A 19,816-nucleotide genomic window follows, 5' to 3' on the forward strand; every position below is an offset into this window, starting at 1 on the left:
TTTTTTTTTTTTTTTTTTTTCGTTGTTGTTATTGTCACTATCCTTAAGAAAATGACAGCTGGAAAAGAAACAATAGAAGGTAAAACTCGATGATTCAACAATACCCTTGATATTGATTTGCAGCCCACAATTCTTATGTTTTTTTTTATTATTAATAGAAACTTCGTCTGTACCTGTGGAAAAGCGGATCTATGTTGGCGGTCTTCCTTCTAGTGTGACAGTAGATCAACTTGAAACACGATTTGCAAAGTTTGGATCCATTTCAAATGTCACCATAGCCAAGAATGAACAAGGTGAATGTCGTGGTTTTGGCCATTTTACTATCAAAACAACACCAAAACAATGGACTTCATGTAGGTGACAGAATATATATATACCTTTATTCCATAGTTAACTTGTTTTTTTTTTTAGGTCTTTCTGTTTATAATGGGTCAAAGTGGAAAGGGGAAAAAATACGACTGGAAGACTCAAAACCTGACTATAAAGAACGAAAACGAAAAACTGAGGAATTATTAGCTCTCAAAGCAGAGAAGAAACGAAAACGTGAACGACGATGGAACAATAGTGATGGTTTCTTCGCAAGGGATATGTCATTGGTGACGGATAACAATGTGAACACACGATCTGGAGGATGGAAACGAGGTCGTTATGGAAGAGCTGTTGCAGTGATGCGGTTACGAAAGGAGGATGGTACTCGGGTATGTTAATACTGATTTTTCTTTATTAAATGTCATTTACTAACACTATTCTTCTCTAGTTTGTATATGATCCTTTAAACTATAAAAACAATTTGGAAAAACTTTATAATATTGGTGTTCGGATGAAACCCACGAAGGACCTGCCGATGTTTTATGAAGAATATGAACAACAAAATGATCAAGATGCTTTGTTCAAGCAACAACAGTATATACCTGACGACAATGACGATAACAAAGATGGAGATATTGACTTTTCCCAGACTACTCGATCAGATATGATCTTATCATCCAAGGTAATACATATGAAAACAAATGAAAGAAACAAATTTTTTTAAAAAAAAAACCATACATCTTCTACTTTTAGGACAAGGGTGAAGAAAGACGACTTGCAGCATTGGAACGAAGAAGTTTAGAATTATCAGCCAAGAAAGAATCAATGAAACAAGCTGAACAAGATCGACAACATATTTCATTTGACAAGGACGAAGATGTTATCGAATATGATGAGCACAAGACCGATATTGATATAATGAATGAATCGAATGTACAACCAAAAGATGGAGCGAAATGGATGTTTGATTCAGATTCCGACGATGATGATGATCTAGGTAAACTTAAGAAAAAGAAGAAGAAAAGAGGGGGGTAACATAGAAAAGGATTTTCATTGTACTTTTTTCTTTTTTGGAAACGACAGATATACGAATTAATCCGGTACTTGAAGGTGAAAAAGGAAGACAACGATTGGAATTACAAAGTCGCTATCAAGGTGATGATCGATTCAAATTGGATTCAGAATTTATGGATGAAGATGAAGAAGAAATAACACAACCTACAAAACCCACTATCAACGATGATATATCAAAATCCCTTGGTGATGAAAAGAATCAATCTTTAGATGTTTTACGTGCTATGTTTGGTGATATCAAGGTCATGACTCAAACGTAAGTAACTATTATGATTATGATTATGATTATTGCTTGCTTAACGATTCTTTGCAATTTATTTTATATATAGAAAACCTGAAGGTCAGTGGTCATCCAGTGCGCGCTTTGATCCTGAAGCTGAAGATTCCTCAAACTATTTGATCCAATCCACAAAACTGGAAACAGCCACCAACGAATCACAAGATGATGATGATCTCGAAGACAATTCTATAAATAGCAATGATGAAGGTAATTATCAAAATATTAAAAGAAAGGGGGGTTGTTAATTATTGTAATTAATGTAAATTAATAATAATTACTTATTTATAGATTTACCAACCACTAGACGACCTGAAAGTGCCATGCCAGTAGTATCAACTGAAAAACATTTTAGTGTCAATGTTAATTTGAAACCATTGTTTGGCGCGGAAGAAGGTAAATGATACCAAACAAAAATTGAGGCGGTTTTTTTTTTTCTTTGGAGGGCGTTTATTACATTTTTACATTATTGACAATAATATTCCATTGATGATCAATTTTAATAGAACCTTTTACCCTCTTTGGTGGCAATGTCAGTGATGATGCAGACGAAACAGGTGATACTAATATCTTTGGCAACACAACATCGAATGATCTATCAACAGGATTTATACCACAAACTACTGAGGTATGTAAACAAAGAAAATAACAGGATGATAGTTTGAAAGAGGGAGGGAGGGGGTTAGAGAAAATGATTACCTGATTATGCATATTTATTAATTCACTCCCTCCATTTTTATATGTGTCCCTGAATACCTTAAAAAAGTCCCACGTTGGTTTAGGTTTGATGTTCTTTCTACATTCGGATGATCCAAACTTGGTGAAAAGGTAAATAATGAATATGTCTGACATCTCACTCACATCTACTTTTATGATATCAATAGAAGCTGTTATTCTTATGATCCCAATGGTATTTTCCAACGAAATCAAAATGAAAGGTATAATAACAAAAAAAAAAAAAAAAAAAAAAAAAAGAAAGAAATATTTAATCATATATCTATGTATTTGTTAGTGAAAAATATGAAACTGAATGGAAAACTGAACGAAATATATTCTCTGAAATCCTCAAGAGACGTGAAAAGTATTCTTTACGGAAGCAGAAAAAAGAGACAAATGGTGGATTGAAATGAATTAGATAGTTTCTAGTTTAGTGATGATTTATTTTTATACACATAATAAAAACATTTTCTTTTCTTTTTTGTTTTGTTTGTTCCGAGAGAAGAATATCCATATTTGGGTGTGTAAACCGAAGGAGATCAAGCCGGTTTATGCAATTTGTGTAGGGAATCCATCCTAAAGCCTGTGCGCACCCCCGCGTTTTTTCTTTTCTCTTTCCTATTCAGGCATGAAGATGATGGCGGGTATTGAAAGTGAAAAAGGTTTAAATAAGATGCTCAATTCTTTTTTTTTTTTTTGAATCTTTATCTTTTCTTTGTCACTCTTTTCCTTTTTACTATTTTATAATTTATACCAACCATTCCTTTTATTCAATATGCCTAGTCAACGTATTCCTAAATCAACAAAAAACATGTTGTCTTCTCCTACTGAAAAAATTCCTCGACCTATGAATTGTTTCTTGTTATATCGACATGACAAGCAAAAAGAAATCTTGACAAAGTGCCCTGGTGCGAATCATCGTGATATCTCAAAGATTATTGCAAAATGGTGGAAAGATGCTACTTCTGCTGAAAAGGCTCCTTATGTGGAAAAGGCTCGACTCGCTAAATTGGAACATGCTCGTCTTTATCCTTCTTACAAGTATATGCCTCAAAAGAAAAGAAAAGGTTGTACTCGTACCTACAAGCGTCGTACTCAAGATGAATTCACCTCCAAATCAAAGGAACGCAATGATTTTATGCGGATGATCTATCGTGGTCATGATGTTCTCTCTTCTGTGTCTTCGTATTCTGATGTTTGTTCTACACCTTCTTCTCCATGTCCTTCCTCCTCTTTGAATACTGATTCTCTTACTTCCTCTACTGTTGCCGACAATACCTATCTTTCATTGAATCAAAACTGTACATCTTCCACAGTATCTTCATTATCTCCAATGACGTTTACTTCACCTTGCCATTCCAGTGTCTCATCGTCATCCTCCTCTCCTTGTTTTCTGCAACATCCTTACCAAGAAGATATTTATAAGTATGAAAATATGGATATGATTCATGGTCTTGAGGATTACCATCCTTCCTTTTTTTTGAACGACAATCATTTGGATTACACCACTAATTACACCACTATGTTGACTTCCGATCACCCTACAGCTACTCTGACCAGTTACCATAACGATGTTATCCGTCAACAACAACAACAAAATTATCGTGATTTGGCTTTGAATGATGGCTACATTGATCCTTCTTACCTAATACAACAAACCGCTACTGACAACCTAGATACGTCAACAGATCAATCCGTACAATATGATACCTTTACCGTTGGCTCACCTTCTTCTATCTATTCTTCCAATTGCAGTATGTATGATCCCAACTATGCCTATGATCATCATGTATCCTTCTGATTATCAAGCTCTTTGGTACTCCGCTGGTTTGTCTTTGTTTTTCTCCCATTTGTATATTTCTCCCCACCCCCTTAATCCTATTTTTTTTTTTATGATCTTTTGTTTTATGATCTTTTTTTTTTATTATTATTGCTTTATGTTACTTAGAACTTATTTCTTCTTCATCTCTATCTGTTCATCTATGTTATTGTTATTTTTTTTTTCCTTCAAAATCATTTACTCTTTTTTTTTTTTCTCATTTCTCCATTTTAGAACACATGTATAGACTCACCTCTTAATAAAGACTAATCAATTTTGCATTATAAAAATAACAATTAGACTGATTTTGTAAAGTTAATGATTGATTGATGATGGATGATGATTAATGTGATAAATGTTTGACGTGATGGATGATTGATGTGATGAATAGATGAGTGGATAATCAATAGGATGGATGATGTATAATTCATATATAACAATGGCTCTACATTTTTCGTTTTTATTGTTAACAAACTGTCTAAAAATAGCAAAACTGACTAAAAACTATACTACTACTACAAAATAGATATATTCTACACTATAATCATGGTTTATTCTTGGTGGACATGAATGATTTTGCTATTGGAATGACATGTTCCCCACAAAATCTACCAAGTGCTCCTTGAGATGCACTGATTTCATCATAATGAATAACTTGATCCCCTGTTGGATTTTTGCTGTCATCATATGTCGCTACATGTTTGACTCGACTGATACAAAAAGGTACTGGTTCACAACTATGGTCACCATAAAGGACAGGTGTTGAATGATCACTAGTAACAATCACTGTGAACTAATTAAAAAAAAAGAATATTTTTTTAGAAAAAAAAAAAAAGATCATCAGTTAGTGATTCTATTCTTTATTTATTCTATTCTTTTCCTGTTCCTACCTCCATGTTTTTGGATTTCTCTACTTCAGCCAACTGTTGTATGACTTTTCCCATCATTTGGTCAATTTTTTCCAAGAATTTAACCTAATGAAACAGAAAGGTAAATAACAATGATCAATACGCAAGTTTTCAACTTTTTTTTTTTTTTTACCTTTAGCTCTACATTGCGATCATGGCCTGCATCATCCACTGCCTTGATATGTAAAAAACCAAAATCATAATCTTGATTCACTAAAGCATTCACAGCAGCTCTTCCTTTGGCATCAAAATCAGTAAGGTAATCTCCAGTAGCACCTTCAACTTGTAATATATCCATCCCAGCAGTCATTCCTAATCCTGCAATAATACACGTAGGCGCAATCAAAAAGCTTTTGAATCCATGTAACTTTTCTATACTGGGTATCTACAAAACCGCCAAAAAAGAAATATTAGATAACTTTTTATATCCCTTCCTATGAGAGAAGTAGATTTCTATACTTACATCAATACAGCTACCGCATCCACGTAGTAAAACACAATTTGCAGGATTCTTGCCAGCTTTTATTCGATCCTTGTTGATGTCATGTTGATGAAGTGCCTCGTAAAATACATCTGACAGTTCATTCACTAGCTAATATAGAAATGATCAGATACGAAATTTACATTCTAAAATCCTTTCTTTTCCAATACACAACTTACTTGGCTTGTCATTTCAGCTTCCTTTGTATATTCGGTAGGTTCACATTTCACCAACAAACGTCTAAGAGTATAAAGACGATCACATATAAGTATTGAATGTTTTTTTGCACCTCATCATCATGCGTCACATTTCCTTTTCTTTTTTTAAAAAAAAAATTCTTACCCATCCTTGAGAGGATCTGTCCCTGTAATAGTATCAGTCAAACCAGGACCACGAACACGGACACCACATCGATGTTCAGTTGCATATTTGACTGCGACAGTATGATTTGGAAAAGAAGGTAAAGTACTAACATAAGTATGTTTTCAAAAGATAGTCATTAGATCAAATAAAAATATAGCTATTTCTTTGTTTTGTTTTGTTTTTTTTTAAAAAAAAAAAAGTAGATGATTTGCTTACATTCCATCCAAGGCTTCGCATAAAGTTGGACCAAGACCTTCAAATTGTCGATCTGCTCTTCTTGATATCACTATTCCAGTTGCCCGATCCATATAAGCAAAGTTTGACTAGATTTTAATTAGTGAATAATAAAGGTTAATGATAGGAAATAAAAATATGTCATCATCTTGATCCTTTTACTTTGAAAGCAATATCACCAGGAATCATATTGAGTCCGGCACCCATAGTTTCAAATGCACCTCGACCACGATAAAATCTAACAACAACAAAAAAAAAAAAAAAAAAAAGTAGTATGAGTATGAGAAGATCATCCTCCTCTCGTTTTTTTTTTTTTTCACATAATAAACAGACTTACTTCCGAGGACTATATCCAAGAATAGACATGTGTGCAGTATCCGAACCACAAGCCAAACCAGGTTCCACTGAATCCATAAGACCATTCAAACCACTAGCTAAAATGATAGTAATACGATGCAAGATACATAAAAAAAAAGAAAAGACAGACACATACAAAAAAAAAAATAGTAATGGTTAATATTTTACTTGACCAACCAAACCATTCAATACTAACTTACCAGCCAGTTTGTCAAGCCATGGTATATGAGCAGCTTGTAACGGTGTTTTCTGATTTAATGACTTGACTGCTACATCACCAACACCATCAATAAGTAAAAGTAGCAGCTTCTGTTGAGGCATCTGAATGACTATAAGAGAAGTGAGAATGCGAAAAAGAAGGTTCTTTATTTCCACCAAAAAAAAAAAAAAAAAAAAAAAAAAAAAAGAGGTCAGTGAATCAATGACCAATCATATTCCAGGTTGTCTGTTTTTCATTTTTTTTTTTTTTTGTAACTTACAACTCCCTTCAGCATAGAGGCATGATGTCTTCATCCAGTCCAGGATGAGAAGAGATCAGGGTTTGGAATATTTTATCGTCATTGTCTGTCGATGAAGTTGACCACCGGAAGGATGGAGGAAGTTTGCCAGTAACTTGTTGCCATAATCCAGTGATGATCCTAATTCATACTTGCATTTGTGTCTCGTGATCAACAGCAATCATTCTAGCTTGACACCCTTTGCAATCGGGGTTTTGACAAATAACAGTTCCCAAATTCATTTCTTATGCTCTTGTTGACGAGTAAATTTTCAAATGTCCTTAAGAATTCAGATTTTGGAAGAGGTAGAGGTCACATGTTTTTTGATTGATGCCATTGACGGGGTGTGAATTTGGCAGTGCATTTCATATTGAATAAGAAAAATTCTAGCTTCTTTTCTTTTCCTTTTTTTTCATTTTTTATTTATTTCTTTGCCTATAAAAGTTATAGTGGACTTTAGTCATTTTATTGAAAAATCACAATTCAATTATATTATTCAAGAAGGTAAAAAAGAAAAAAAAATCATTCAATATTTCTCGTCTTCATTCAATAGAAGGGGAAACATCCAACCACCGACAAAAAAAAAACGTCACTAATTCACTTTTTTGATGCTGAACTTCCTCTTTTTGTAAAAAAAAAAAAAAAAAAATCACGACGACTTTCTTTTCTTTTTTAACATTATATCTGATATCAACTTTATAGTCCAACCAAGTTAATATTATAAACCATTTGAACAATCTAGTTTCATCAGTCATACAAAGAAAAAGAATAAACAACAATGTCTGATAGAGTAAGTTCCCTTTTCACCAAAAACATCATTACTCCTCATGACTTGTATAAAAATTATATATGCTTTGACTTACTATTATTTTATTATTTATCACAATAGGGAGGTCGAGGTCATTACAGTGGTCGAGGAGGTGGTGAACGAGGTGGTCGAGGAGGACGAGGAGGACGAGGTGGAAGAGGTGGTGGACATTATCAAAGTCAACAAGACAAGCCAAAGAAAGAATCTATCCTTGACCTCAGCAAATATATGGAAAAGAAAGTACGCGTACGTTTCAATGGTGGACGAGAAGGTACATATAGAAACATGAATAGATATGACAATGTGATTTAACTATCTTTCTCTTAATGTGATATAGTTGTAGGTACTCTCATGGGTTATGATCCTCTGTTAAACTTGGTATTGGATAACACTGTGGAATACTTGAAAGGTAAAGAACGAATGAGTTATTATGTTGTAATATTCATTAATTCATGTTATTGTTTAATTATTATTATTATTATTATTATTATTATTTAGACCTGGAAACCGACTATGTAACGACCAAGACTCGGGATTTGGGATTAGCAGTATTACGTGGTACATCAGTTATCTTGATCTCACCTTTGGATGGTATGGAAGAAATCGAAAATCCTTTCGCCCAGTAGAATATCTTATAAGTAGTTAGTAATATAGTATAGTGGTTTTATTCCTTGTCTGAAGCAATTGGATTATAGTTAAAAAATAAATCATGTTTTTTTTAAATACACTGTGATTACATTAAACAATTTTGAACGATTTGTGCCGGAGATGGAAAATTGGAGTCAAAGTACTTCATTTTATTTTATTTTTTTGTTTTCTTTCCCTTTTTTTCTTTTTCTTTCTTTTCCTTCCTTTTATTTGTTAACTCACTTTTATTTATTTATTTTTTTTTATTCTCACGAAATGGCACCAACTGGACATTCCGAACACAAAAACAATACAGAAGATATCAACGAACAAAAGAAATCAGGTGACGGTACTAACGAACAATCAATAGGTGATCAATTAGACGAAACTGCTGCGACAATCGAAAAACCCAAGGTTGAATATGACGATGACAATCTTACAACAAAACACAACAATGACATATCATCTACTACTACTACTACTGATACGATAGAAGGTGATGGTTCTAACAACACAGCTTCCGAAGAGGATATCAACGCAGCTTGGACTGAAGCTTGGGATGATCAGAGTCAAGCATATTATTGGTGGAACACAATTACTTATGAAAGCTCTTGGGAAAATCCAAACGAATCTACCTCTACTGAAACAACAACACAATCACAACAAGTAACAACAAAAAACGAATTAGACTCTGTACTTGACACTATAGACACAGAAGTAAAGGCAAAATTGGATGGAGCAGAAAAGAGTAATAATGATCAAGGAATGTATGATCAATATTATCAATACAACACTTCAGTGCCAACAACATCAGATCATCTTGGTGCAACTGATCCTTATCGATTCCAAGCATTCTTCAACACCAAAACTGGACGGTTTCAAACAGCAGGTGATGTAGCCCAACGAAACCCAGAACAATATACTATCGAAGCCCGTGGAAGAAGACAAATGGAACATTACTTTGATGTAGATGCATATCAAGCTTCAAGGAATCAAGAACGACAACAGCAACAAGGAAAAAAGCGGACATTATCGAAAAAGGAAATCGAACGGTTCAAGCGTGCTAAAAAAGAAAAGAAGGCAAACAGAATGCGGGGCTGGTTAATGGATTGATTCAATAATCTGTATAGTTTTAGATGATTTATTATTTTTATTATATATATTCTTGAAATAAACATTTGATTATTGTCTTCTCCATTCTAATCATCAACTATCTTCATATTCATTTCTTCTCTTTGCTCGTATGTCAAACCAGTCACGGGATCCCAAAATTTTTGTTTTCAGGCAATCACGCTCCACGATTCTTTTTTTTTTTTTTTTCCTTTCTTTCTTTCATTATTCTTTGACCATTTACCACTGAGAAGCATATACAACAATCTTTCTCTATATTATGAGGTAGAAAACTAGCAACACTTTCAAAATTTTCATTCATATCTATTTTACTTATCTTCCTTTTTTTTTTTTTTTTTTTTTTAGTAGTGGCAAGAAATTCAACAGACTTGGCAGCAAAAAAAGTGGTAGTGACGATAACGTCGGCAACTTTGTCTTCTCTTGGCCTACAGCAGGAAGTCCCAGTCAATCCTTCAACACTACTGGTAGTACACCATCCAGTCCTATAGGTTCTCCAAGCACTTTTAGTACTAATCCTCCTCCTTCAAGTCCTTCTTTTCAACCATTTGGTGCCACTGGTACTGCTTCTTCACCTTCTGCTTCCGGCGTCTTTGTTTTTGGTGGTGGTCAGTCTCAACCTTCGGGAACAACTAGTCTTCCAAATAGTCCTACTACAACTTCTTTCTCTGGCGTCAGTAATACTACCCCTGGTTCCCCCAATTCAACTCTTCGACGAAACTTTACCGAAATCACACCAAAAGCCACTCCTGAAAGTGCAGGCATGCGACGCGCTAACTCTGACAGCAATTCAACAACATTCAGCTTTGGATCAACCAATAACACTGGCACTTCTACTACTGCTCCTACTACATTTACATTTGGAGCTCAAAACCAATCTTTTGGTTCGACTACTACTGCACCAACAACTACTTCTACGATAGCTGCTCCACCGTCGTCAGCAACACCTTCAACATCAACCTTCACTTTTGGCTCACCAGCAACAACTAACATATCATCTTCTACTGCAACTCCTGCTGCTACTACAACTTCTTCAACTTTTTCATTTGGAGCTCCATCTACATCGACAACTTCCGGTTTCTCATTTGGTGCTCCAGCCACTACAACCACGTCTTCAGCAACACCTTCATCAACTATTGCTGCGCCGACGACAGCTTCCAGCTCTAGTCTCACATCAACTTTCAATGCACCTTCCACTTCAACAGCAGGAACACCTTCATCTACCTTCACTTTTGGATCACCATCAGCTCCCAGCAGTCTATCTGCTGCATCTCAAAAGCCAGATTCTGGTGTATCATCCGGTAGTATACGAAGTTCCCCATTCAGTTTTAAAATGCCAGCACCAGCCAGCACAACAACAACAACATCATCATCTACTACTACAAGTCCTTTTGTTGGAACTACACCATCATCAACACCAGCAACTACGTCTTCTTCGACGCCCAGTACATCAACCACAACAATGGCAACACCTCCTGTTTTCAGTTTTGGAACATCAACTACTGGTACAACATCAAAACCAACAACAACAACAACAACAACAACAACAACAACAACAACACCGTTCACATTTGGAAAGAAAGAGGATACAAAAAAATCCGACACTACAACGCCATCATCAGGTATCTCAACAACACCACTGAATTTGTTTTCATCAGGAGTAAGCACTACCACTAGCGCTCCAACATCAACTTCCACGACCACTGCAACTACTTCAACAACAACTGGACTACCAAGTTTTTCTACGAATCTCACAACACCTGCTGTATCCACTGGACCCAATCCATATTCATTTACAACCATTTTAGAAAACCTGGAAAGAACAGCGACACAACCACCAAGTCAAATAGGAGCAGCCTTGATTACACCTTCATTGAATGCGCTTCGGTAGGAAAAACTTGGATAGAGAGAAAGGAAAAAAGATAAAAAAAAAAATAAAGATACTGATCAACTCTTTTTTTTTTTTTCTTAATAGACAAAACCAAGTGGTGACACATACTAATTTCCGTATCGATAATATTCTACCAAGTACACGATATACCGAATTACCTGAACAAGCGAGGAAGGAATTGGATGAATTGGATCAATATATACATGGAGAATCGCAACGATGTGACTATATTGTGAAACAAGCAGCTCCCAAACGAAAAGACACAATGAAAGAAGCAAAACATGATTATGAAATCTTATCTCAGGTATACATCATACAAGAAAGAAAGAAAGAAAGAAAGAAATCTTACCTTTTTTATCTATTTTTTTTTTTTTTTGATAGAAATTGGACTCATTATCAAGTAGTTTACAGATTCAAGTCAATTCTATTGAAGAACTTTTCGATTCTTTAAAGGAACAAATACGACATTTTAACGATGGTCAATCGGTGATTGAAGCATGCAAACATCCTGGAGGACGAACAGCACGTTGGTTATTTGCTTATGGTGCAAATGATGATTACTTTGTCAGTTTATCTACCCGACTTGCCTCTCGATTGGAAGAATATAAAAAATGCATCAAGGAAATCGAACGGATTACAGAATCTTGGACAAAAAATAGGGCTCAATCTCCTCAAGGTAAAAATAAAAATACAAAAAAAAAAAAAAAAGAATGTATACCTAAACCCATGTGTTTGTTGTAAAATGAATGAAATTGTGGAACTCACACCTTGGTGTATTGTAGATATTGCTCGTATCATGGAATCACAAAATCAAACATTCTTGGCATTAACCAATCAGGTGGCTGCATTACATGAAAATTTGAAAATGGAACAAGATTTTTATTTACAATATCGATTACAAGCTGTTACCCTCTAATCTTTTCTTTTATCTCTATGATGCCACTTCTTGATGATGGATGACTCATTGACCTCTCATTTTTTTTTTCCTCTTTACATTTGCAAACATGCCTTCTTGGTTTCTTTTTTTTTTTTTTTTTTTTTTACTTTTTACTTTTTATCTTCTTATATACATTCAAAATAAAAAAATATATCCAATTTGTCTTTATACTGTCTTGTTTTTTATAATTTATGTGATGATTGATAACCGGATGATAGTATGCTGATGGGATGATATGTGATGGTGGGATAGTACACTTTATTCAATAATAATTGACGGAATTCAAAGAATAAGATGGCGCAAAAATAGGAAATAAAATATATAGTAAGGAAAGAACATAGATGACAGACTAAAAAAAAATATAATTGTCGCATAATCAAATAGAGAATATAAGAAGAAAAAGAACAAGAAGAAAAGGAGTGGTAGTAGTTCCATTGAGTATTTTGAATAACAGAAAATAAAATATTATTTAGTCAACATATCCATTTTTTTATATTTATTTCAAATTACCTGTAGAATAGCATTAAATACATCCTCAAAAGAGGTGATAACATATTTTTATATGTTGCTGTTACAGTTTGATATTCACTTTGAACACCAAGAGAGATTTCAAAAAGAAAAAAAGAAGAAGAGAATGATTAATATACTGTATCATCATCATTGTTATTAAAGGAAACTTACTATTAATGCAAGCACAGAAAGAAGGAAGTCCAATAAGTATAGAAAAAAAAAAGCAAATGGACCTAAAGGCCAGTCTTGATTCTTGTAAGGTTTTTGTCCAGAAAAAAAAAAAACTTGTATTGGTGTGGATAGATATAAAGGTCTTGTATGCTTGTAGATTGGTTTAAAAATTGATATCAAAATAGACAAAGAAAAAGAAAAAAAAAAGGAAAAAAAAAAGAGAAAAAAGAAACAGAAAAAAAAAAAAGAAAAATAAAATAGCACTTTTTTATATCTCTCACTTCATCAAGGAATAAAATAAACCCGAGTAAATGTTTTTTTTAAAAAAAAGAACTATTATGCAAATTTACATTCGTCATCGATCGATCGAATGTCTCAGTTAATGAAAATAAAAAAAAAGAAGACCCGAGTAAATGTATTTTTTTTTTAAAAAAAAAAAAAAGAAAGGAACTATTATGCAAATTCACATCAACATCACAAGATATGAGTATTACATTAGCACACCCCTGTCTTAATTGTGATGATTGATGATTGATGATTGATGATTGATGATTGATGATGGATGATGGATGATGGATGATGGATGATGGATGATGGATGATGGATGATGGATGATGGGTGATTGCTTTGTCATTTACTATTCTTACTTCTCTTGAACTATTACGATAAAAAAAAATATTACACTTCTTACCTTCCATTAAAATAAAAACTTGTTTGATATCTGAAATAATCATAAAATTATGGCTGTTCAAAGTCATCCACGTCAATTTGGACAGTCTTACCAGGATGCATAAAGAAGTCTTTTTTTCTTTAAGAAATATGTAATATATTGTTGATGGGTAATGGATGATGGGTAATGGATGATGGGTAATGGATGATGGGTAATGGATGATGGGTAATGGATGATGGGTAATGGATGATGGGTAATGGATGGTGGGTAATGGATGATGGGTGATGGATGATGGGTAATGGATGATGGGCGATGGATGATGACTGAATATAAAGGTTTTGCTGAAATTTATCGACTATAGGAAAAAAAATCAATTTACAAGGTTGGGGTTGGGGCGAAAAAAAGAAAAATCAAAAAAAAAATGTGAAATTGTCGTCAGTGGACGGGCTTCAAAAACCCACCCCTTTGTGCGCGTTTTGCTCTTTTTTTAATTTTTTTCTTTCTTTTCTTTTCTCCATCCACTTTTTTTTTCCACATTAGGTGTCCTCTTTGTCTGTGCGATCTTGTCAAGGTAGATTTTATTGGATTTGGAGGGTTTTGAAAAAGGGATTTACAAAATACATGGGGAAACTCTTTCATTTTCGATGTAGGATTTAGTGCAGGTAAATAACAAAAATATTTTATAATAGAATGTGAATTACTTGGCTTGGTTTTATTTTACCAGTAATGTGAACGAAAAAACTGACTGGATGACAAGCTTCTTTTGGTTAGGAAGGGAAGCTTGTTGTTAGGATCTCGGTGGTGGACGAATGCTTCTGGTTGGTACTATAATAGATACAGTAGTGATAGTTTTAGTTAGTCAGTATGAGGTTTTTTTTTTTTTAAAAAAAAAAAAATAAAAATTATATTACTTTTTATGATACACAAGAATATACTTCCATGGTTCTTTTTTTTTTTTTTTTTTTGATGATGATAATCATTATTAATTGAATGAGGAATGACTGAATTGACTTTTCATTCTTGGTTTACCTTATAAACTGGGAGGCAAGGTGTATATTGCTATTAATACAGCTGAAAGAGAATGTCATCACGCATCTTCAGTCCAAATTTGATACAATGATGATAGGTTGCGATGGAACTACAGAAATATAAAGAGGCAGGAAATTTGACTGATGATCATGATTCATAGCTTTGATTGTTGCAGTAATTGATTCAAACCCACTGGTCAATCGTGAAGATAACTCAGGTAAAGCTAACTGGATTTTTTGACTTGAAGTGAAAGCTCATTCATCATTCTCTTGTGTTTTTAGCACTTGATCTTCGAATTGCTTATATAAAGTTGTGGAAAAAACACATCCTGACCAAAGATAATCGTCAGGATATATTTGCTTCAATAGTACAGAATCATAAAAGTACAAAAAAAAAAAAAAAAAAAAAAAAAAAAAAAAAAAAAAAAAAAGGTGAAGATAAGATTACAAAAAAAAAAATCATCATCCGTCATCCATCATCCATCATCCATCATCCATCATCCATCATCCATCATCCATCATCCATCATCCATCATCCATCATCCATCATCCATCATCCATCATCCATCATCCATTCTATTCATCATCCATTCTATTCATCATCCATTCTATTCATCATCCATTCTATTCATCATCCATTCTATTCATCATCTATCATCTATCATCATCATTCTATTCATCATCATCATCTCATTCATTCTATTCATCATCCATTCTATTCATCATCCATTCTATTCATCATCCATTCTATTCATCATCCATTCTATTCATCATCCATTCTATTCATCATCCATTCTATTCATCATCCATTCTATTCATCATCCATTCTATTCATCATCCATTCTATTCATCATCCATTCTATTCATCATCCATTCTATTCATCATCCATTCTATTCATCATCCATTCTATTCATCATCCATTCTATTCATCATCCATTCTATTCATCATCCATTCTATTCATCATCCATTCTATTCATCATCCATTCTATTCATCATCCATTCTATTCATCATCCATTCTATTCATCATCCATTCTATTCATCATCCATTCTATTCATCATCCATTCTATTCATCATCCATTCTATTCATCATCCATCATCCATCATCCATCATCCATCATCCATCATCCATTCTATTCATCATCCATCATCAATCATCCATCATCCATCATCCATCATCCATCATCCATCATCAATCATCAATCATCAATCATCATCATCCATCATCATCCATAAAAAGTAGTTATATTCAAGGCAGGCCAGACGATTAGGAATATAAGGGTAAAATTGAGTTCGTATGTGTACTTTATTGGATTTAAGAAAAATAAAAGAATGTAAAACATAAAATATGTGTTCAAAAAAAATAAAGTCAAGTAAATAAAAATAAGGATCAAGATTAAAAAAAAAAAAAAAAAAAAAAAAAAGAAAAAGAAACCAAGTTTTCTGAGTATATATAAAGAGGGTAAAAATATCGCCTGGAGACGAAAAGAAGTTTATTACATAGTTAGAAACATAAGATCTTCGTAGTATTCGTTCATTTTTAGAAACGTAATAAAACATATCATAGTATTTTACCAAAAATAATTCCTCCATCTTTAGTTGTAGTTCCTTCACATTAAGATTCCCTTGCTTAATTCGTTCCAATTGGTTCCACCAGTCGTCTTGAATAACTGTTGACATGTAGTACTTTCTAAATTCCAGTTTAAAGGATTCCCAGTCTTTGATTTTACTTTTCGCTACTTGCCACCATCGGGACGCGTCTTCCTTCATATATGTTGAGGCTACTAACACAGCTTCCATATCCTTCAGCTTTGTAATGGTGATATATACGTCCATACTTTGCAACCATAATGTAGGGTTTTCGTTATCACGGCCATAAAACCGGTCTGGTTTATCAATGAGGTATCTTGAAGTGCTTATATCCATGAAAAAAGAAAAAACGATGTTGAGTAACCGACAAGTTACGAGCTTGTGTTGTAGAATGTAATAAAATATTTGTTATCACTGATCCTGATAAGGTTGTAGTTGAGTGCCTAGGTTTTCCACCAAAATGTTAAGGGCTCAGGGAAAAGTTGTTTGTTCAATTGAGTCAAGGAATGTAGTCCAAAAAAAAAAAAAAAAAAAAAAAAAAAAAGAAAAATAAAAAAAAAAAAAAAAGAAAGAAAAAAAAAAAAAAAAGAAAGAAAAAAAAAAAAAAAGAAAGAAAGAAAGAAAGAAAAAGAAAGAAAAAAAAAAAAGAAGAAAAAAAAAAAGAAAGAAAGAAAGAAAAAAAAAAAAAAGAAGAAAAAAAAAAAAAAAGACGTAATAAAATAGTATAAAAATATGTACAGTCGAGAAAGTTAGGTTGGGTCAGGTTAGCTGAAAGTGGGCTAACTGACCCAACCTAACTTTCTCGACTGTATATTGTAAATACGACATCCACCAGAACCAGCACCCCCCCCCAAGAATCAAAACCCGCTGAACCCATCTAAAGGAAACACATTCCAGCTAGGACTGGACCATGTTTCCCCAAAATATGAATACTGAACGCTGATTGGCTGAAATTTACTTGAGATTCATAATGGAATAATTGATTTTCCAAAAACATCAGGCGCGGTTGGTTAAGTGGTATAATCTTCGCCTGCCACGCGAAGGGCCGGGGTTCGATTCCCCGACCGCGCAAAATTTTTAGCCAATAAGCTTAATTTCCTCAGCCAATCATATTCTTTCTTTTTTTCGCAGCAAAAGGCTTTTTTTTTTTTTTTTTTACTCGTTTATTAAGTTTTTTTTTGTTTTTTTGTATCTATTATGGATCTTTTTTGTTACTTGATTAATAAAATAGATGGATGATTGACTCGTAGTGAACACCAGTCTTTTTTTTTTTTTTATAAAAAAGAAACAAAATATAATACAAGATGATATGTAATATTATAGATTTATCTTATTTTTTTTTTTTTTTTTTTAGTATTATTTTATTGATTATTATTAGAAATTAGTGAATATGGATACACATTTTTTTTTTTATATTTCAAATAAAAGATTTTATTATAATAACAGTTTTGATATTATTATTATTATTATTATATTAACTAGATTTGATTCAGAATTCCATTCATAATATTTCCATTTTCAGAACTAATCATTGTTGACTGGATTGGTTCACTGCAGCAAAACTTTGCCCTCAATATTTGATTTCAAACTCAAAAAAAGGTGCCCCTCCTTTTTTTTTTTTTTGTCTTCTTTTCTTTCTATTCTTTTTTTTTTTTTTTTTTTCATTGAAAACCATCATGGGTGCTCAAGTAGTTGATTATAGAGTATCTACTCTTGTTGTATTATGTAAAGATTGTGGGCAAGATGTTGGATTATATCCTAGTCGACATAAATGTCAAACCAGTATATCTAGACCACCAGTTCCAGCTTTACCTACTCGTTTTGCAGAATCCAATGAATCTTTACAAGTACCTCGAAAACCTGTTCATTCTCCTGATGCTTCAACAACAAGTGGATTATCCTCTCGGCCAACTAGTTCAGCATCCTCTTCTTCCTTCTCCAGTATGCCTTCACCCAATTTTTCAGATACAACTGCAAGTTCTTCTCCTTCTAGTGGAAAATGGGCTCGGTTTGGTCAACGAAGCAAACAACAAGATGATCAACAACAACAACAAGACGGCGATGATTCTATTTATTTTAACAAATTCGCGGAACATCTTCCTGATCAAGAACCACAAGGTAAAAAACTTTGGGGTAAAGTACGTCAAAATGAAAAATGGAAGCAAATGACTGAAAAAAGTAAGTATTTAACATTAACAAAAAAAAAAAAAAACAAATATCCTTATTTGATTTTTCCTCTCCTTAATCAAGCTTTTTCACACACACATATATACTCACATTATCATACATTAAATATATTTAGATGATACCCAGAAACAAAGTGGAAAATTATGGGGAAAACTACTTTCAGCTACACAGAACATGGCAGACAAGTTACCTTCCCGTGATGATAGAGGTCCAGGTAATTTGAACTATATACTCTGTTAAAAAAAAAAAAAAAGGAGAGGATCGACTGATAGGAGGACCTTTTTTTTTTTTTTTTATACATATATAGATTCTGATGAATCTGATTGGGAAGGCGAAACACATGTGTCAAGGGTTTTACGTGAATATTATGAGAAGAAACGTCGTCCTTTACCAAACTGGCTACGTGATGAACGAACACCTACTTCATCAGCAAACTACAAGCAATCACCATCATCACATCAACAGCATATAAATGATACCAGAATACGTCCTCAATCACCAAGAGATGATATGACAAAACCATCCTCGTCACGACGAAGATTATGGGATCATTCTCAAGAATTATCAAGTAGAGAAAGAGAGCGTCAAGAATTACGCCAACAACAACCTCCTCCAACAGAAGTGAACGACCATCAACATCGACCATTATCACCACCACATAGTGGACGCCAATATAGGGGTAATGGTGATCATTATGACGATGAATATTCAGCATATACAGCTTCTAAACAACATGGTTATCGCCGTGGATATGATGATCATGAACGGGGTTATAGGAACAACGACCATCCAAGCTATCGAGATCATTATCAACAACATGAACAACAACCAACATCTTTCCGGTCCAATGCACGTATATCTCAAGATGAATCTAGAATGGGTCAACAACAAAGACAATATATGCGCAGTGCAACTCCTGATCATCGTGGTGGTTATGAAAACGATTTGGACGATTATTATCATTCTGGTCGACAACATCCTCCATCATCATCATCAGACCGTCTTCGTGGCCCACGCAACCCTTCTAGCCGACCTAATCGATACTTGGATGCCAATAGTGATTACTACTAGGTTTTGTATCAAACTTTGAATATTTATATTTTCTTCCTCATTCCCCTATATATCTTTTTTTTTTTTTAATTTATATCAAGTATTAATAGTAGTTTATAGTTATGATTGAATGTATTATTACGAAATAAATCATATTTTCTTTTGATCAACAATACAATAAA

At 33.5% G+C, this 19,816-nt stretch overlaps 8 protein-coding genes and 1 non-coding gene across 9 annotated transcripts; 7 read left to right on the plus strand and 2 right to left on the minus strand.

The window, feature by feature from the left end:
- The first annotated feature begins 26 nt into the window (after nucleotides 1-26).
- Nucleotides 27-2,859, plus strand: BX664DRAFT_284703 (uncharacterized protein). The gene is made up of 12 exons (XM_051541645.1): nucleotides 27-79; nucleotides 159-353; nucleotides 412-698; nucleotides 758-991; nucleotides 1,063-1,306; nucleotides 1,393-1,639; nucleotides 1,713-1,870; nucleotides 1,952-2,056; nucleotides 2,167-2,288; nucleotides 2,427-2,488; nucleotides 2,545-2,598; nucleotides 2,673-2,859. Exons 1-12 carry the CDS (start codon nucleotides 52-54, stop codon nucleotides 2,788-2,790), a joined length of 1,854 nt encoding a protein of 617 aa, XP_051397565.1. The 5' UTR covers nucleotides 27-51; the 3' UTR covers nucleotides 2,791-2,859.
- A 329-nt stretch (nucleotides 2,860-3,188) lies between these two features.
- Nucleotides 3,189-3,440, plus strand: BX664DRAFT_267615 (high mobility group box domain-containing protein; the record flags this gene model as incomplete). The annotated part of the gene is made up of 1 exon (XM_051540959.1): nucleotides 3,189-3,440. A coding segment is annotated over one exon (252 nt), but the record flags the coding sequence as incomplete, so codon positions are not given.
- Nucleotides 3,441-4,636: 1,196 nt separating this feature from the next.
- On the minus strand, nucleotides 4,637-6,885 carry BX664DRAFT_339394 (2,3-bisphosphoglycerate-independent phosphoglycerate mutase-domain-containing protein). Its single transcript, XM_051546619.1, has 10 exons — nucleotides 6,740-6,885; nucleotides 6,520-6,616; nucleotides 6,345-6,420; nucleotides 6,165-6,271; nucleotides 5,928-6,053; nucleotides 5,765-5,825; nucleotides 5,568-5,696; nucleotides 5,238-5,489; nucleotides 5,087-5,170; nucleotides 4,637-4,989 (listed from the first exon to the last, which is right to left on the minus strand). Exons 1-10 carry the CDS (start codon nucleotides 6,858-6,860, stop codon nucleotides 4,741-4,743), a joined length of 1,302 nt encoding a protein of 433 aa, XP_051397567.1. The 5' UTR covers nucleotides 6,861-6,885; the 3' UTR covers nucleotides 4,637-4,740.
- Nucleotides 6,886-7,475: 590 nt separating this feature from the next.
- On the plus strand, nucleotides 7,476-8,571 carry BX664DRAFT_339396 (uncharacterized protein). Its single transcript, XM_051546620.1, has 5 exons — nucleotides 7,476-7,664; nucleotides 7,739-7,826; nucleotides 7,926-8,115; nucleotides 8,182-8,253; nucleotides 8,343-8,571. The coding sequence occupies exons 2-5, from the start codon at nucleotides 7,815-7,817 to the stop codon at nucleotides 8,468-8,470; spliced, it is 402 nt and encodes a 133-aa protein (XP_051397568.1). The 5' UTR covers nucleotides 7,476-7,664; nucleotides 7,739-7,814; the 3' UTR covers nucleotides 8,471-8,571.
- A 59-nt stretch (nucleotides 8,572-8,630) lies between these two features.
- BX664DRAFT_339399 (uncharacterized protein) lies at nucleotides 8,631-9,668 on the plus strand. The gene has a single exon (XM_051546621.1). The coding sequence runs from the start codon at nucleotides 8,748-8,750 to the stop codon at nucleotides 9,582-9,584; it is 837 nt and encodes a 278-aa protein (XP_051397569.1). The 5' UTR covers nucleotides 8,631-8,747; the 3' UTR covers nucleotides 9,585-9,668.
- Nucleotides 9,669-9,811: 143 nt separating this feature from the next.
- On the plus strand, nucleotides 9,812-12,506 carry BX664DRAFT_185867 (uncharacterized protein). Its single transcript, XM_051540035.1, has 4 exons — nucleotides 9,812-9,866; nucleotides 9,951-11,486; nucleotides 11,575-11,794; nucleotides 11,872-12,506. The coding sequence occupies exons 1-4, from the start codon at nucleotides 9,862-9,864 to the stop codon at nucleotides 12,229-12,231; spliced, it is 2,121 nt and encodes a 706-aa protein (XP_051397570.1). The 5' UTR covers nucleotides 9,812-9,861; the 3' UTR covers nucleotides 12,232-12,506.
- Nucleotides 12,507-16,430: 3,924 nt separating this feature from the next.
- On the minus strand, nucleotides 16,431-16,730 carry BX664DRAFT_239150 (uncharacterized protein; the record flags this gene model as incomplete). The annotated part of the gene is made up of 1 exon (XM_051540207.1): nucleotides 16,431-16,730. A coding segment is annotated over one exon (300 nt), but the record flags the coding sequence as incomplete, so codon positions are not given.
- Nucleotides 16,731-17,397: 667 nt separating this feature from the next.
- On the plus strand, nucleotides 17,398-17,468 carry BX664DRAFT_t104. Its single transcript has one exon. It is a non-coding gene; the product is annotated as a tRNA-Gly (tRNA).
- Nucleotides 17,469-18,049: 581 nt separating this feature from the next.
- On the plus strand, nucleotides 18,050-19,799 carry BX664DRAFT_339409 (uncharacterized protein). Its single transcript, XM_051546622.1, has 3 exons — nucleotides 18,050-18,575; nucleotides 18,700-18,798; nucleotides 18,892-19,799. The coding sequence occupies exons 1-3, from the start codon at nucleotides 18,074-18,076 to the stop codon at nucleotides 19,653-19,655; spliced, it is 1,365 nt and encodes a 454-aa protein (XP_051397572.1). The 5' UTR covers nucleotides 18,050-18,073; the 3' UTR covers nucleotides 19,656-19,799.
- Nucleotides 19,800-19,816: the final 17 nt, after the last annotated feature.

This window comes from Halteromyces radiatus (genome assembly GCF_025201355.1).
Source record: "Halteromyces radiatus strain CBS 162.75 chromosome Unknown BX664scaffold_7, whole genome shotgun sequence".
NCBI classification, from domain to species: Eukaryota; Fungi; Mucoromycota; class Mucoromycetes; order Mucorales; family Cunninghamellaceae; genus Halteromyces; species Halteromyces radiatus.

What these genes read in the sequence shown, in the direction of transcription:
- BX664DRAFT_339399 (XM_051546621.1), top strand. Translation starts at nt 8,748, where the DNA reads ATGGCACCAACTGGACATTCCGAACACAAAAACAATACAGAAGATATC.
- BX664DRAFT_185867 (XM_051540035.1), top strand. An exon ending in CCTTCATTGAATGCGCTTCG is followed by an intron (nt 11,487 to 11,574) that starts GTAGGAAAAACT and finishes TTTTCTTAATAG; the next exon opens with ACAAAACCAAGTGGTGACAC. An exon ending in ATTATGAAATCTTATCTCAG is followed by an intron (nt 11,795 to 11,871) that starts GTATACATCATA and finishes TTTTTTTGATAG; the next exon opens with AAATTGGACTCATTATCAAG.
- BX664DRAFT_284703 (XM_051541645.1), top strand. Translation starts at nt 52, where the DNA reads ATGACAGCTGGAAAAGAAACAATAGAAG. An exon ending in TATAAATAGCAATGATGAAG is followed by an intron (nt 1,871 to 1,951) that starts GTAATTATCAAA and finishes ACTTATTTATAG; the next exon opens with ATTTACCAACCACTAGACGA. An exon ending in TTATACCACAAACTACTGAG is followed by an intron (nt 2,289 to 2,426) that starts GTATGTAAACAA and finishes ACCTTAAAAAAG; the next exon opens with TCCCACGTTGGTTTAGGTTT.
- BX664DRAFT_339409 (XM_051546622.1), top strand. Translation starts at nt 18,074, where the DNA reads ATGGGTGCTCAAGTAGTTGATTATAGAGTATCTACTCTTGTTGTATTA. An exon ending in GAAGCAAATGACTGAAAAAA is followed by an intron (nt 18,576 to 18,699) that starts GTAAGTATTTAA and finishes AAATATATTTAG; the next exon opens with ATGATACCCAGAAACAAAGT. An exon ending in CCGTGATGATAGAGGTCCAG is followed by an intron (nt 18,799 to 18,891) that starts GTAATTTGAACT and finishes ATACATATATAG; the next exon opens with ATTCTGATGAATCTGATTGG.
- BX664DRAFT_339394 (XM_051546619.1), bottom strand. Translation starts at nt 6,860, where the DNA reads ATGCCTCAACAGAAGCTGCTACTTTTACTTATTGATGGTGTTGGTGAT. An exon ending in ATCGCAATGTAGAGCTAAAG is followed by an intron (nt 5,171 to 5,237) that starts GTAAAAAAAAAA and finishes CTGTTTCATTAG; the next exon opens with GTTAAATTCTTGGAAAAAAT. An exon ending in AGAAATCCAAAAACATGGAG is followed by an intron (nt 4,990 to 5,086) that starts GTAGGAACAGGA and finishes TTTTTTAATTAG; the next exon opens with TTCACAGTGATTGTTACTAG.
- BX664DRAFT_339396 (XM_051546620.1), top strand. An exon ending in TTTCAATGGTGGACGAGAAG is followed by an intron (nt 8,116 to 8,181) that starts GTACATATAGAA and finishes AATGTGATATAG; the next exon opens with TTGTAGGTACTCTCATGGGT. An exon ending in CACTGTGGAATACTTGAAAG is followed by an intron (nt 8,254 to 8,342) that starts GTAAAGAACGAA and finishes ATTATTATTTAG; the next exon opens with ACCTGGAAACCGACTATGTA.